At 42.2% G+C, this 17,961-nt stretch overlaps 1 protein-coding gene across 1 annotated transcript in view; it reads right to left on the bottom strand.

The window, feature by feature from the left end:
- Positions 1 to 17,961, bottom strand: part of CUL9 (cullin 9) — a 308,998-nt gene that overhangs the window by 231,026 nt on the left and 60,011 nt on the right. The window contains exons 7-10 of the mRNA XM_030195702.1: positions 14,144 to 14,528; positions 3,783 to 3,960; positions 3,398 to 3,605; positions 1,030 to 1,220 (exon numbers count right to left, since the gene is read on the bottom strand). Of these exons, the coding sequence (XP_030051562.1) occupies positions 1,030 to 1,220; positions 3,398 to 3,605; positions 3,783 to 3,960; positions 14,144 to 14,528 (962 nt within the window). The remainder of the gene's footprint in view (positions 1 to 1,029; positions 1,221 to 3,397; positions 3,606 to 3,782; positions 3,961 to 14,143; positions 14,529 to 17,961) is intronic.

Below are 17,961 nucleotides of genomic sequence, written 5' to 3'. Positions count from 1 at the left end.
CAAGCAGCAATAAAAGGATAATTTATGTGACCGTCTGCCAAATACACCCAATGGAGAAATATCCTTCAGTAAGTGAACTGTCTGTATTCCCATCCATACTGAAAGAGTGCAGGGAAAAGAAAAATGCATGTACACAGCTGACATGTAGCTGCCTGCCTGCTCTTAGGCCCAGCCAAAAACACCAGTGGACACTCTGAACTGCCAGTACATATCTGCAGGGCGAAACCTCTCTATTTCCCCACAAAACACTCTGTCAGTGATAAAAGCTATGATGAACAAACCAGTCTAAACCTGTGGCCTCAAGGAGGGAAAGCAGCCACCTTCCAGGAGGAGCTATGAATCTCTTATGCACTAGAAATGAGAGAAAGAAGGAGGGAAGGGAGAGTGAACATTTGATATAGTGTCAAGCCAAACTGCCCCATATGTGAACAGGAGATATCCTGATGCAAGGACAGTTTGAGGATACATAATGTATAGGTGCAGGAAGCATGCAAGTTCTCATGGCAGTTTTTCCACCATCAACATTCTGGTAGGCATGACCACCAAGGGATTTCTGAGGCATAGCCCTGTTGCATTATTAAATTGCTATCAACAGTAACAAGCTTCTCCCTGCTCATGTCAAATCTCAGCTCTGTGGATTAAAGTCTCATTCACGGTAATATAGAGAAAGCTGAGGGAGAAGGGGAGGGGATAAAGAGCACCAGCCAAAATGGTTCAGAAGCCACTTTAACTAATCCATAAGCTGCATGGTTAGCCTGTCATTCATTCGTGTGAGAGAGACCGCAAGCAATGCTGAGAATTCTAGGACTGCACAGTAACCTTGAGGGGTAAATCATGCAGAACTACTTTGTTTCACTGTCTCCATATGCTGGTTGACAGACATAATCCACATGTTCTAGACTGGTCTGGTATGGAAGCTAAGGAATAACTGAATTAATACCATGTTTGCACAGGTTACACAGAAGCACAGGCAACAATAGTAAGGAGTTAACACAGCACAAGCTTTATACATTACATGGCTGTCCTTACCCAGTTGTGCTCAGCATTTTCGCAGTGGCTGCTGGGATAGTACAGAGAAGGTTATCTGATCCCTTGTTACTGGCCGAGCCAATGCTGGCAAAAATCTCCTGTATCATTTGGGTATCTGAATGGTTGAGAGCATATGGCCTGCCGCTGCCATGCAGCTCAATGTTTCCAACTCTAGTTAACACCTTCAGCACCTGATGTGAGAGAAAGATAACCATTGTGTCAAAGGTTGACCAAGACACTATATGAATCAACCCTTAGCACAGAATCAATTTCCCTGTCACTTCTTTCCTCTCTCTATAAAGTATCTGCACATTTAAAAAAAATACAATCAAGTTTAAGAACATAAGAACATAAGTACTGCCGTACTGGGACAGACCGAATGTCCATCACGCCCAGCATCCTATTTCCAACAGTGGTCAATCCAGGATTCATGTACCTGGCAAGATCCCAAAACAGTACAATACATCATCTAAAGGATTGGCTTAAATGCAGTTTTAGGATTATACTGTAGGTGAAGGAGCAGGAATACATGGTACCTTGGCATTTTAACTACCTTCTGCATGCACAGTATAAACTGTTGCCAACTGCACTGAAGCAGAGTTGCATATTGCGGCCGCTGCATGACACCTGGATAAAGCTAACTGGGATGTAAGGAGGTAACCTGGGAATTACTAATCACCTTCCTATCTGCCTTCAGCCCTGGTTTGGAGAATGTTTTTCCTATTGGGAGGGAGTGGGTTTTACTCTAGTAGAGCATTTTCTACATGAGGATAGAATACTGAGGTCCTATAAGGATCTTTAGTAACATTTGCCAGATGGCAAGGGAAATCATTAAGCTTACTATTATATTAACTCGCAAGGTTTTCAAAATTTCCAGCTTCCTATTGGGAACAAATTGAGAGATTTGTTATTTACAGACCCAGATCACAGAGTTTCTACTTCAAGGCTATTTAAGTATCTCCAAAGATTATAGACTATTACATAGCTCATAGGAAGTGTGACACTCCTTGAGGTCATTCAATATGGTGAAATTGGATAAAGAAATCCCATCAATGGTGCATTATGCTGAACCAAGGGAATGTCAATACAAGATACTCCACAGAACCTACTTCTCCCAAAAACAGGCACACAAAGCAAAGCTAGTGGAGTCTTCAGTATGTGAGATATGTGAGGAGCAATATCACATATTATTTCATGCCCTTTGGGACTGTCCTAAAATCAAAAACTTCTAGGGGGGGGGGGGGGGGGGGAGTCACCAGTTATCTAAACCATATGCTGGGCTAGTGGAGGGGAATTGGGAAGGAGGAGTGGCCTTAGTGGTTAGGGTGGTGGACTTTGGTCCTGGGGAACTGAGGAACTGAGTTCGATTCCCGGCACAAGCAGCTCCTTGTGACTCTGGGCAAGTCACTTAACCCTCCATTGCCTGCCGCACTGAGCCTGCCATGAGTGGGAAAGCGCGGGGTACAAATGTAACATAAATAAATAAAAATAAATAAATTTAGGGAAAGGGCCATAAGTTATTTGTTTGAAAGGCTGCCCTAGTGGGGAAGAAATTTATTCTTCAATAATGGTGCAAATCGATACCCCGTCTTTCGGCAATTAAGGATCCAAATATACACTCTCGTGATGAGGGTAAGATTTGCCGCTTTAGCTTCCCACAACTGCAGCAAGAGATTTTTGGTGATATGGAATACTTATGTTCAGTCACTGCTCCGAGAATTCAGAGCCTTATTTTGAATAAGCTGCATTTGTGATTAACATTGTTACTATATTGTGTTGAGGCTCCAGTTGTGTCTATGCATACAACCCTTTAGAATTTTCATGGACCGAGAGAGACCGAAGTTAAAAGGACGGGAAGGAAAAAGAAGGATTAGGCAATGGGGATGGGGTGGACTTTGTTGGAAGGAGGGACCTTACCTAACAGAACCAGGGGGTGCAAGAACCAAGGCTTCTTGTCTGAAAACTTAGGTAAGCTATGAGGTTTCTTTTTTTTCTTTCCTTTTTTAAAAAAGGAAACCAAGAACTGTTGTGTATGATGATGTCATGCATTACAAGTTGATCATGCTTTTGCTTTGGATTACTTTTGTATACACAGTTATTGAAATGCCAATAAAACATATTTAAAGTTAGAAAACAAAAGTTTCTGTACATGACTGTCCAGAGCACAAATTTCCATCAGACAGGTGCATAATAGATTTTAACCCAACAGCCCCAACACACTCTAAGAGCAGAAAAGGAAGAAAGAGAGGTAAGACCTGGAGCTGTACTGTCACACATATCTACAGATCTTCACAGTGTTTCTGAACCCCAAAACAGCAATCTGTGCATTTACCTCAACACTCACTGCCACATGTATAAGCAGACTTACCGCCAGGCCTGCCTGTTGAAGCAGCATGGACATGGAGTACTCCTGCATGCAGGCCAGCACTGCTCGCACACCTCCCTCAGTGGCAAAGAGAACCCTCCAATTATACCTGGACATCAGAATGTAAACTGCACGCAAAGTCATCACCACCAGCATCTTCTCCTTCAACTGACTGGTCAGGAGCTCCACCAGCATTTTTACCACTTTATCTCTAAGAACATCAACAACAAATTAATGACACAACTTTTTACAGTCGCTAAGTCACATCATTCTTCACCTGCTTTATTATTCCCGTCCTAAAAAGCTCCTTCACACATTCGACAACAGCAGCCAAAAGGTTCACAGCTGTATGTGACTAGAGTTTGAAGTTTGTAGAATTGGTACAGACCTGGCAGGGAGTCCACTATCTGTTTTGATGAGGCGTAGTTCATAACCTTGCACAGCCTCCAAGAATCTGATGATTACTCCGAGCCCAGCTAATTGTAGCCCGACATCTGAGCTGGAAGTTCTTACTAGATCCACGAATTTCACCAGCGAATTGCTCGTTCCCTTCATACCAGAGAACACTGTGCAAAAATCAGTGCACTTCATTAATATCCCGTTTATATAAAAATATTAGCATTAGCACAAATCAATGCAAAGGTTATCTTACAATTCAGCAACTCATCCATTGGCAGCATACAAACCAAATTAAATTATTAAAATCAATTAATAAACACTTAATGCATTCAACAGCAATCACAATTTTACAATACACACCAGTGAACATTTTGTACATTCATGAATACAGTAACTAGATAAACCAGATTTCAAAGACGTATACCTATTTATTATTAGGCGGAAGATATATCTTGCAACAGGCAAGGCCTAAAGAAGTGAGGACCACGTTGCGGCTCTGAAATCTCCTCTACAGAAGCTGATCTCAGGTGGGCTACCAATGCTACTATGGTTTTAACATTATGAACCATGATATGACCTTCCAAAGTCAGTCCAATTTAGGCATTAGCGAAGGAGATGTAGTCCGCTAGCCAATTAGATAGCGTGCATTTACCAATGGGAGTCCCCATCCAGTTGGGGTCTAAAGAAACAAAAACCTAGGTGGACTGTCTATGGGCTTTAGTCCACTCCGGATAGAAGACCAAAGCGTGCAGTGTGCTTTTCACCAGGATTGGCATGTGGCACTTTACCCTTCACTATCAATTATAATGTTCTATTACGTATTGCGTTGACATTGTAAGTAGTATACTATGCCAAACTTTGTATTGTTATTTGAATATTTTGACTGCTGTAAATGCCTATTGTTCATGCTCGATCTATTCTTACTGTACACCGCCTTGAGTGAATTCCTTCAAAAAGGTGGTAAATAAATCCAAATAAATAAATAAATAAATAAATGTGGCCTTGGGGAAAATGTTGGCAGAACAATTGACTAGTTTTTTGTTTTTTTTTTTAATTATATATTTATTATTATTTCAATAATTCACAAGTAAATTTAACTTGACAGAAAAAAGCAGCCAAAAAAATTTCAAATTTACAGAAATTTGCTTCACAAATAAATAGGAAAAATAATCTCCTTTTGGATGCTTAAAAGTCCTCAACTAAGGATTCCAAGATACAGATAATCTGGAGATATAAGGAAAAGAAATTAAACATTTCAAATATATTATTAATGAAAAAATAAGATTTCAGCATTTCAGGCTTGGTATATATTACACTTAAAGAGCTCTCTTAGATGTTAAAAAGGAACATAATTGGGAAGGGTCAAAATACACATATTTAACATTCAAATAATTAACCAAACATTTACATGGATATTTTAAATAAAACGTTGCTCCTAATTGGAGCGTCTCCTGTTTTAACTGCAAGAACTTCTGCCTGCGCTTTTGCGTGTCTCTCGACAAGTCAGGGAATATCCGTGTTTGTAATCCTCTAAAGGTTTTCTCTTTCTTTTGAAAGAATTTTTTTAATATCCATGACTTGTCTGAGGTCAACGCAACCGTGGCAAGCAAAGTAGAGGCAGTTGGAATTTCACTATCTGAACTTTCTAACAATGCAGAGACATCTATTGCCTGAGTATTTAAATGTTGTTCCACTTTTTTAGTCAAAATGTAGAAAACCTGGGAAATAGGAGGAAAATGTTCTTCATTAATTTCAAGAACTTCTTTAAAATAATTCCTTAACATTTCCCTCGGAGAAATTAGAGGTTGCACAGGAAAATTAATAAAGCGTAGATTGTTATTTTTGAGACTATTTTCAAGAAACTCAGATTTTCTCCTTAGGTTTGTCAAATCTTTAACAGTAGTTGTTTGCACTGTTTGTATTTGATGTATTTCTTTTTCAAGTTTTTCAGTTTGTGAAGCCACAGAGTTGAATTTAATTTCTACTTCCTTAAGTTTCCCATCTATTAAGGCAACTTCTTCTGAGATCTTTTTCATCTGTGGGCTTAAAGCCTTACCAAGGTCCACAATTAGTTGCCAAAGATTGTCTAAGGTTACTTCAGTAGGTTTTTTAAAAGGAAAAAACTCTTCTATTCCAGTGTGTATTTGACTTACATTTCCCTTTGTTCCTGCCGTCTCCTCATCAGTTCTTCTTTCTACGGAGGCAGTTAAGGTAGGGAAAAACAAACTTCCCAAACCTACCGACGAGGATTGAATTGCCTCCCGTTCCCCTCCGCTACATGACTCTCCGGTCTTCGCGGTCGGGTACGACATCGTCGGTGAACTGCTTCCGATTGGTTGTGGAGGCGGGTCTCTACCGTCGGGGCTCAATGAAACTTCCAGCCCAGTGTTCAAAGCACTATCTCCATCTAGTGAATGGACAGGCGGGCTGCCCATCGACGGTGTTGCCATGCCTGCGGCCCTCTGCAAAAAAGGCTCAATCGAGCCTGGAGGGGGTAGATTCCTCGTCTGCTGGGAGGCAGTCGCTGCAGCCCTTCCCCTTCTCTTCGGCATTTCAAAAATTTTCAGGTAAGAGAGAGACGAGAGAAAACGCGTCCGTCCTATTCGGCGGCCATCTTGGAATCCCCGAACAATTGACTAGTTAAGATGGAACTCCGATACTACCTTAGGAAGGAATCAGGGGTGCGTATGCAGAACTACTTTATTGTGATAAAATCTTGTGTAAGGTAGATCACCTACTAGAGCCTCGAGCTCACTAACCCTGTGTGCTGAAGTGACCATCACTAAAAGCAGGATCTTATAGGTCAGGTACATCAGATGACAGGTGTCAAGTGGCTCAAAGGGAGCTTTCATCAGTTGGATGAAAACAGTATTGAGATCAGTATTGAGTATTTGTCCGTTCACTGGACAAATCTCTCTTGTCGTCCCCCTTCTCCTCCACTGCTAACTCCAGGCTTCGCTCCTTTTCTCTCGCGGCACCTTATGCCTGGAATAAACTTCCCGGACCTAGACGTCTAGCTCCATCTCTACCTGTTTTCAAATCTATGCTGAAAACCCACCTTTTCACTGCTGCTTTTAGCTCCTAGCCAATACTCAATTGCCCTCCCCTTGTCCCTTCCTTCCTTCCTTCTCACCCACTACTTCCCTCACCCGTAACTGTCTTATCTGTCTGTATTATTTAGATTGTAAGCTCTTTTGAGCAGGGACTGTCTCTTTGTTTCAGGTGTTCAGCGCTGCGTGCCTCTGGTAGCGCTATACAAATGTTAATAATAATCCCATGACACTGTGAGTGTGTGTGTGTGTGTGGGGGGAGGGGTTAATAAGGAAATTAAGTAACATCAAGTCCCTCATGAAGCAAACAAAGGACTTACCCTCTCTCTACAGTGATAAGCTTCAACTGAACTAAAGTGAACCCTAGTCTGAAGAGTCTAGCCCTTCTCTTGGACATCTGGACACAGGGTTTACAAAAAGGAGAACAATGATCAGGCCCCAGACACTCTGGATACCAGCTATGGGTGTTTGTGAGGGACATGGTCCTGGAGCATATTAAGACTACTGGGAGTTTTTTGGGGACATGGCTGAGGCAAAATCAAACATCTCAATCTTGACAAAAATTGAACCCCAACCAGGACACTCAAGGCCTAAGCTAGCAAAGTGAACTGAAGCAAAAAGAAAACTTAAAACTGCCAGAAAAAACTAACTAGAACACTAAGGGGGAAAAAAGGCACTGTCCCCACATGAGAACTTATACAACAGTTGGTGAGGAAAAACACAATAACCATGATGGGAGAATCAAGCGAGCTGTGGGGAGATCACCAAGACGTGGCCTTTCTGCTCTGTGGAAAAGACATGACTGCCTGGATGATGGCGGGTGGGAACAAAAAAAAGTGCACGCATAGTAGGATGCTTCTAAAAGCTTCTAGAAACAGAATGTCGGGGAGTGTCTCTGTATTGGGGCTCCACTGGTGACGTCATCCAACAGTCAGAATATCACTTCCTTAGCTTCAGCAGCAGATGAATCCCGGAACTGGTGGGTTGTATCCTTCTACCAGCAGGTGGAGATAGAGAACACTGAAAGAAGGCAGTGACCCAGAGAGCCCAGGTCCTTCCCTCTTTAGTACATCACAATGGATTCTGGTGACCACCGATGCCAGTCTTTCGGGTTGGGGGGGTGCACTACCTGCACCACTGTGCTCAGGGTCTTTGGACAGTGCTGGAGTCGAGTTGGTCCATCAACCGTTTGGAGTTGAGGGCCATTCAGCAAGCCTTTCTGGCATTCCACACAATTCTGGAGGGACGCGCTGTGTGAGTGCTGTCAGACAATATGACAGCGGTGGCCTACATCAACCATCAGGGCGGCACTCAAAACCGACACTTGGCTGCAGAGGCGGCAGCCATTCTGTCTTGGGCAGAGCGACATCTTCTGTTCGTGTTGGCGGCACACATTGCCGGGGTAAGCAATGTACAGGCTGATTTTCTCAGTCGCCATTCTCTAGATTCAGCAGAATGGGAACTGGCAATGGAAGTGTTTCAGCAGATTTGCCTCAAGTGGGGAACTCCTCGGATCGATCTCATGGCATCCAGCAAGAATGCCAAGGTGGAACAGTTCTTCAGTAGATGAAGGGAGTCCAGCTCTCCAGGGTTGGACGCCCTAGCACAACAGTGGCCATTGTCCCCGCTTCTCTATGTGTTTCCTCCATACCCCTTGATCGGATGGGTTCTTCATCGAATTCGACGCCACCCAGGTTGGGTGGTTTTGATAGCGCCGGACTGGCCGCGATGGCCATGGTATGCGGATTTGATACAAATGCTAGTAGAGTCTCCCTTCCGTCTTCCTTCGCTGCCAAACCTCCTGCATCAAGGGCCGGTGGTTATGGAGGATCCTTGCTGCTTTGGTCTTACGACCTGGCTCTTGAGAGGGCAAAATTGAGGAAGAAGGGATATTCTGACGGTCATTGCAACTTTGCTGTGCACTCGTAAGCAGTCTATGACTACAGCTTATGCACGAGTGTGGCAGACTTTTGAGCGTGGTGCGCAGTCCATTCTTGGTCGGCCTTTCAGGCAACCTTATCCCAAAATGCTGGCCTTCCTGTAGGAGGTATTGAAGAAAGGTCTCGCTTACAATTCCCTGTGGGTTCAAGTGGCAGCGCTAGCGTGTTTTCGGGGACATGTGGCAGGTTCATCGTTGGCAGCTTATCCGGATGTGGGCCAGTTTTTGCCGGGGGGGGGGGGGGGGCCCTTGCACCTTCATCCTCCGTTGCATTGCCCGTGCCCTTCCTGGAGCTTGGGGCTGGTACTGCGGGCCTTGCAGTTGGCGCCATTTGAACCTAATCGGCAAGTCTCTCCTAAAGATCTTACTCTCAAGACGGTGGTTTTGGTAGCCATGGCGTCTGTGCGTAGAGTGTCCGAGCTTCAGGCTCTCTCATGTTGAGATCCTTTTTTGCAGTTTTCGGAGTCTGGAGTTACCATACGGACGGTTCCTTCGTTCCTGCCTAAGGTGGTTTCGTCGTTTCATATCAACCAGCCTCGGTTTCTTCCTTCTTTCCGGTGGGAGGATTGGCCGGACTCCTTCCGGCAACTGCGTTGTTTGGATGTTAGGCATGTACTGTTGCAGTATTTGCAGATGTCGAACGAGTTTCGGTGTTCAGATCACCTTTCCGTCCTTTTGGCGGATCCGCAGAGAGATTTTCCGGCTTCCAAGGCCAACATTCCTCACTGGCTTAGGGAAGCAATTATCTCTGCTTATATTCTGGCCAGAAAGTCTCTCTCAGAAGTTTTGAAGGCGCATTCCACGCGGGTGCAGACCTCTTCCTGGGCAGAAACTACTTTCTTTTCAGTCTTGGAAATCGGCCGGGCGGCTACTTGGGCTTCTCATCTCTTGTTTGTGAAGCATAGGTTCGATGTGGCAGCCCGTAATGATGCTAGTTTTGGGACGGCGGTCCTCTCGAGGAGCTGCGGCTTCCCACCCAGTTTAGGGATTGCTTGGGTACATCCCACCAGTTCCTGGATTCATCTGCGGCTGAAGCTAAGGAAGGAAAAATTAGGGCTTATCTGATTATTTTCTTTCCTTTAGTCGCAGCAGATGAATCCAGGGTCCATCCCCAGTTTCATGCTGTGTATATTTGGTTCAGGAGCTAAAAAGCAGAACAGTTTCATGTTTTTTGCGTTACAGTTGATTCACTGGGTTTCAGTGAGTGTTTTTGTTGTGAGTAAAGTTTGGATTCTGTGTGCTTTTCTCTGCTTTGGAATGTGTGATATACTAAAGAGGGAAGGACCTGGGCTCTCTGGGTCACTGCCTTCTTTCAGTGTTCTCTATCTCCACCTGCTGGTGGACGGATACAACCCATCAGTTCTGGGATTCATCTGCTGCGACTAAAGGCAAGAAATTTATCAGGTAAGCCCTAATTTTTCCATTCTGCTTGTCCTCGGAGAATCATTTCTTTGATACGGCCTAAGAGCTACAGTAGAATCTAAGATGACTGGACCAGTTTTACTGACAGTACTAACATACAGCATAAGCTACAAAAGAAGAAGAAAATTGTAGATTTCTCATCTAAGCACAAAAACTATAAACTAACACCAACATCAATGAACATAAGAATCTACAGCCGAATGGTAGAAAGGTTAAAAAGGTTGAGTAACTGATCTTCAAAGAAGCACAGGAATTTATATGCCGATGTATTGAAGGTAGCAGAAAACAGAAAGGACGATAACTGGTTGGAATACAATGTATAACTCCTCATTCTTTCTTCATACCATCCATTAACTAATCTACAATAAATCCTTACATTTATTCTTTCAATATATTTTATCACAACTGCTCAGTCCATTGCTGGCTACTTCAGAGCCCATGATCTGATCCTTCTTTAACCTCACAATTTTGTTACATAACCCAATCCCTATGATCCACCCACCTTCCATTACTTCTCCCAATCCCCACTACTCATACAACTCACCCATCTCCTACTGTAAAGATTTACTTTCTTGTCACCTCCTTCAAACACTAAGCCCAAAATTCTGTCCACCAGAAAACCTGCTTTTTATAGACCATTATCTTTATATTTCAGGAGAAAAATCTAGCCAGTCATAACTCACATATTCAGAAACAACTGAATCAGCCAATAAGAATGCCTTCTTATCGCCCTCTAAGCTCCCATTGTCTCCTCCCAATGTTTCAATGTTTGTGCTCCATTGTTACACTCCCAAGGACACTCCAAATGTTTCGCATAATTATACAAAATGTAATCCATAACCAATCTGTAACAAATTGTATTTCCAAGATTTAACTCATATTGTAAGCCACACTGAACCCGCAAAAAGGTGGGAAAATGTGGGATACAAATGCAATAAATAAATAAAAATACAGGTTGAGACATTCAAATAACAGGTTCAGTGTGGGAAGGCTAATCAGAATATCATCAACCAAACATTGTTCTCTTGTTCAGCAAAGGATAAAAAGATTAAGGAACCTCTTGACCTAAAATATGAAATAGTCTTCTTGTCTTGAAGACCAGAGTTCTGCAGAGATGCCCTCCAGGGTACAAAATTATCCACTGGACAAGGAACGGAAAAAGAGGCGGAGGCATAGCTATAATCTATAGATCACAATTCACCATCACAACAACAGCCGAGTCCATACTTCCCCAACTTGAAGTAGCTTCAGTCAGAATCAACTACCCAACCCTACGTGACCATCTGGACCTTATCCTGTTTTATAGGCAACCAGGCAATTGGCAAGACTGCCAAACGCATTCTATGGATTTCATATCGAACACATGTGTGTCCACCCAAAACCTTCTCATAGCAGGGGACATCAACCTTCACCTTGAGGATTCTAAACTAACACATATGTGAATACAAGGACTTCCTCCAATAATGGGGGATACACTGGCCAAATATGCAACCCACCCATATTAAAGGACACACACTAGATATCATTACATACAAAATCTCATCAGAACTAAACCTTGCACTAATAGATACAAAATAGACAGCTATACCATGGTCCGATCATTACAAAACAAACCTTTCCCTTCACTGGCGAACAAAAGATTCACAACGTAAACAAGTACAACAAACCTACACTACGAGAGGCAAAATTGACCCGCTAACATTTTGGCAACAATTCTACAACAACGAATGGACAGCACCAACAGACTCACCCCTATTTCTTCTTGAATGGGACAACAGATGCAAAATCATATTAGACAATATAGCACCACTTCAAACCAGAACGAGCATGGAATAAGAAAAAAGACGACTCTACACTCAACGATTGGAAGCAACTACAAAGAAAATATAAATACACCACTAGACAAACTAAAAGATCATACTATAAAAATATAATCGGACCAAACTACAAGGATACACATAAACACTTCCAACTCGTAAATAAACTACTAAATACTACACCAGTTACTTCTAACAACATAGACACCCCATCAGCAACCAATCTTGCGAACTACTTCAAAGAGAAAATTATAAAGCTACGACTCACGATACCTATCAACACAACTGATTATGCAAACCTCCTTGAGTGCTTAGACCCAATACCTGTGGAATATCCAGTAGACCGACACGCTCTCAATCGACAACATCTCCCAATTGCTTGGAAGATATGCCAAGTCGCATTGTAAACTAGACATCTGCCCTACTAACCTTATAAGATTAGCCCCCCAACAACTCAAACCAGACCTCACGAGGCACCTGAACTTCATGCTACAAAATGGCCTCTTCCCAAAGGAAGAATTCTACTTACTCCTTTACCTAAAGACGTAAGGAAAAGTACAAGTGACTTAACCAACTATCGCCCAGTAGCATCTATCCCACTGATAACCAAACTTATTTAAGGCGTAGTGACGAAACAACTCACTAACTACCTAAATAAATGCTCAATTCTTCACGAGTCTCAATCAGGATTTCGGTCGAACCACAGCACAGAAACAGTACTAGTGACTTTAATGAATAAATTTAAACAAACAATTGCAACTGGCAATAACATACTTCTCCTACAATTTGCCATGTCCAGTGCCTTCGACATGGTCAACCATGGAATATTACTACATATCCTAGAATACTTTGGAGTTGGAGGTAACGTTCTTAACTGGTTTAGAGGATTCCTGACCACAAGATCATACCAAGTAATAACGAACGCGAACATATCAGCCCCATGGACACCTGACTGTGGAGTCCCCCAAGGATTCCCCCTCTCACCAACCCTCTTCAACTTAATGATGATACCCTTAGCCAAACTACTAGCCAAAACCTCAATCCTTACATATATGCAGATGACGTCACGATCTATATCCCGTTCAAACATGATCTAAAGGAAATCACCAATGAGATCAACCAAAGCTTCCAAATCATGCACTCCTGGGCGGATGCATTCCAGCTAAAACTTAACGCAGAAAAAACACGTCTTATACTCACCTCACAACACAATACAAATGAATTCACTACCATACCACCACCAAATGTTTCCATCCCCGTCTCAAATACACAAACTTCTTGGAGTCACCCTGGACCGAAACCTCACACTCGACAACCACATGAAGAATACAACTAAGAAAATGTTCCATTCCATGTGGAAACTTAAAAGAGTAAAACCTTTCTTCCCGAGATCCATTTTTCGCAACCTGGTACAGTCAATGGTGCTAAGTCACTTGGACTACTGCAATGCACTCTACGCTGGTTGCAAAGAACAGACTATCAAGAAACTTCAAACAGCCCAGAATACAGCAGCCAGACTCATATTTGGAAAAACAAAATATGAAAGTGCAAAACCCCTAAGAGAGAAACTTCACTGGCTCCCACTTAAAGAACGTACCGCGTTCAAGATCTGCACGATTGTTCATAAAATCATTCACGGCGATGCCCCGATCTACATGCTAAACCTCGTGGACCTCCCTCCCAGAAATGCTAAAAGATCAGCTCGTACATTTCTCAATTTACACTTCCCTAGCTGTAAAGGTTTAAAATACAAACTAACACATGCAACCAGCTTTTCCTACATGAGCAAGCAGCTCTGGAATGCACTACCAAATAACTTGAAAACAATTAACGAAATAACTAACTTTCGCAAATCTCTGAAAACCGCTCTCTTCAATAAGGCCTACCACGAGAATCCACAGCCCAATTATAACACTTCACCACTCGACCCTCATTCTGAAAGTCATCTCTCTATAACTGTATGCTTAGATCTTTTTTGTCATCCGTGGTCTTTTTGTAACACCAATTGTATCTGTTAACCTGGAATGGCTATGCCATAACAGGTCTTTGTAAGTCACATTGAGCCTGCAAATAGGTGGGAAAATGTGGGATACAAGTGCAATACATAAATAAATAAATTTACCTTTGGTTGTTTCCTCCGCCACTTCTGGAAGCTGAAGTCCCTCTGTTTTAAGGAGATCATGGAACAGCTCCATGTCTGTTTTCTCTGCAGTAGGAGGTGATAATGGGATGTCATCAGCATCGTGCAGCTCTTTCTTTGGTTTCTTGGGTGCTACAGCTCCAGAAACAGAGTTTACCAGCCCAGCATACTCTGACGTAGTCATGACCCCATTCAGGCAATCCTGTTCAGGGCCTCCTTTGCTCATGTATCTGGCATAGATATGGGAGCTGTGCAGATCAGTCAAGGTAAAGCACTGGCAGTGCTGGTCCAAGAATCGCAGTAGTTTCTGTGCCAGCTCTACAGGCATTGACAACTGGATCAGGGATTCCTCATTCAGCTCCGACAGCTCAAAAAACAAAGACATGAATTATTCTATACTAAGCCTATGTTATTGCAGCAAGCGTTAGAAAACTCTACAGCAATTACGCAACATGTTTATACACACAAATATATTTATTTTTATATACATTTTATATGTATTTTTGTTTGAAATTACATGTTTTTAACTTGAAAAAAAAAAGAAAAACTCAAAAATTGTGATTTTTTTCCAGCATTACCACTTTAATTTAATATAGGGAAACTATAACCTGCCACTTTCAGTCAGAAAACCCATACAACCACTCCTACCCAAACCCTCCCCCACAACAGAAACAATAAACCAAATGCTTGACATTAGAACTGAATTCTCTTTTACACAGCTTACAGTAAAAATCAAAACTTGGTTATTTCAACACACAATCAATCTTAGATTCTTTCTCCTGTCTGCTACTCCACCGATTGAAAGACCTCACCCCTTCTTCACCTCTCCTCCTCCCGCTCTCCTTTTTTCTCTTCCCTTTTCTCTTTGTTATGTTATGATTTTTGTAAACCACTTAGCAGAACTCTTATGTGATATGTGGTATATCAAGCCTTTGTCACAAATAAGGCACAACATTGGAAAAAAAACTGCAACCAACCATATTTCATGCTGCTGCCTAATACTTAGGAAGCAGCTTGAAATATGGTTGTTTGCAGTTGTTTTTTTTTTTTTTTGCATAATACTTAGCTAATCCTGAGAAAGCGTCTGGAAGTTATTCCATAATCCTGATACTGCCCCTGAAAAACACAATACTTAAATCCGTAATAATCTAAAGTCCTTGGCCAATGGTAGAGCCAAGTTCCCTAAGTCACTAGCAAACAGATGTCTTTGTGGTTCATATGGTCTAAAATAGATCCCTAAATAACGGGACCCTATCCCATGAAACATATAGATAAAGGTGAACCGATTGATGTAGTGTATCTAGATTTTCAGAAAGCTTTTGATAAAGTTCCTCATGAGAAACTCCTGAGAAAATTAGTGTGTCATGGGATAGCAAGGTTCTGGTGTGGATTAGGAATTGGTTATTGCACAGAAAACAGAGGGTAGGGTTAAATGGCCATTTCTCTGAACGGAGGAGAGTGAACAGTGGAGTGCCCTAGGGATCTGTACTGGGACCAGTGCTATTTAACACATTTATAAATGATATGGAAATCGGGACGACGAGTGAGGTGATCAAATCTGCAGATGATACAAAACTATTCAAGGTTGTTAAAAAAACGTATGGACTGTGAAATATTGCAGGAAGACCTTAGGAAATCTGGAAGACTGGTTCTTTCTGTGATACTTTGTAATCCACACTATGTAAGCCACACTGAACCTGCTACCGAGCGGGACAAAGCGGGGTATAAATGCAACAAATATATAATACTAACCAGATGAGCAAACATGTGTGGACCTCTCTCATCTCTGGACAATTTGCAGAGTACAAGAGATATGAAGGAAGCACCATGCAAGGTGACAACTGTTATTTGGCCCAGTGAAGATGAGGACAGAGCAAGCATTTCTTCCAACTGTCTTTGCGGTTGTCTCCCTTTCTGTTTCTGGCAATGCTATCACTGCCCAGTACCTGTCATGCAATTCACTGTCAGCACTGCTGTATCCTAATCACCCATGTCTTGGAGGATATTAGCTTCCCGCAAAATGTTTTGGGCTTCACGAGGATGTTACTTTATGGAGAACATTTCCCATCGTGAACAAGAGTCCAAACAGAAACATCTGTTTATAGCGGACGTTGTTCACTGTGAGGATGTGAGTGACTTTGCGGAATTCATGTCATTTGTGTAGGGTTACTGCGAATAGATCCACGAAGGCCTCATCACATGCGCCCTCCCAGTCAATAGGGCTCACTTTGAGAGCCACCTGCAAAATCTGTTCTTGAACTCAATGCACTGAGCCAATGAAAATCTTGATAGATTAGAGAAACACTATCCAAATGTCTGAGATCGCAAATCATGCAAATAGCAGTATTCTGAACTAACTGTAACCGATTCAGCTGCTTTCCCGAGATACCAGAATAGAGAGAATTACAATAATCCAACAGAGGCAATAACACAGCCTGAGCAACCTATCTAAAATCCTCTTTTATTAAAGTGGATCCTACTACTCGAAGCTGTCCGAGCTTAAAATAGAACCTTCTGCTAAGCATATTAATTTGTTTCTCAAAACATAGTTGAATCCAATATAACTCCCAACATAAAAGTGGCACCTAAAGGCAGAACTCTAGGCCTAAGGGCCAAGATTTCTTTTCTTATGCTTCTGTGTCACCTGCGACAAATCAGGAAATGTATGTGTATTAGAACCTAAAAACATCATTAAGATGATGGAAATACAATTTCAAAACAAAATCCCTTTCATATTCCAAAGCAAATGTCACTAAGGGCGCTGCTTAGTATATATGGAATGCCTCTAGCATTTAGGGTGCACTAATTTTAGGTGCATGCTAAAAACACTGGCGTGTCTTAGTAAACAGGGCCCTCCCTCAGAGAGTTACCCTTCTAATACATAGTGGCGTACATGAGATATAGTGGAACTAGAAAAGGTACAGAGAAGGGCGACAAAAATGATAAAGGGGATGGGACGGCTTCCCTATGAGGAAAGGCTAAAGTGGCTAGGGCTCTTCAGCTTGGAGAAAAGGCGGCTGAGGGGAGATAGAGGTCTATAAAATAATGTGTGGAGTGGAACGGGTAGTCGTAAATCGCTTTTATGCTTTCAAAAAAATAAAAACACTGGGACTAAGGGGCATGCGATGAAGCTACAAAGTAGTAAATTTAAAATTAATCGAAGAAAATCTTTCTTCATTCAACTTGTAATTAAACTCTGGAATTCGTTGCCAGAGAATGTAGTAAATGCAGTTAGATTAGTGGGGTCTAAAAAAGGTATGGATAGCTTCCTAAAAGAAAAGTCCATAAGCCATTATAAAAATGGACTTGGGGAAAATCCACTGCTTATTTCTAGAATAAGCAGCATAAAATATATTGTACTGTTTTGGGATCTTGCCAGGTACTTATGACCTGGATTGGCCATTGTTGGAAACAAGATGCTGGGCTTGATGGACCTTTGGTCTGTCCCAGTATGGCAATACTTACGAACTTATCCTCAGAGAGTTCAATTTTATGACTTTTTTTGACAGGCACTGTGCCCAAATTTCACTGCAATTTATAATACTCACTCCTTTCCTAGGAACCTTAATATACCAACACATCCAGGTGGGCCCAGAACTCGGTGCACTCACTCAGTCTCAAATCTAGGGTAAATGACCCTTGCCTCCTATCCCAGGACTCTTTAATTTTCTTTGGAGTTTCTCGTGAGGAACTTTATCAAAAGCTTTCTGAAAATCTAGATACACTACATCAACTGGCTCACCTTTATCCACATCTTCAAAGAAATGAAGCAAATTGGTGAGGCAAGACTTTCCTCGGTT

This window comes from Microcaecilia unicolor, chromosome 3, assembly GCF_901765095.1.
Source record: "Microcaecilia unicolor chromosome 3, aMicUni1.1, whole genome shotgun sequence".
In the NCBI taxonomy this organism is placed as follows: Eukaryota; Metazoa; Chordata; class Amphibia; order Gymnophiona; family Siphonopidae; genus Microcaecilia; species Microcaecilia unicolor.
Note: the sequence above shows the minus strand (reverse complement) of the source record. Positions and strands in the feature narration are given on the sequence as shown.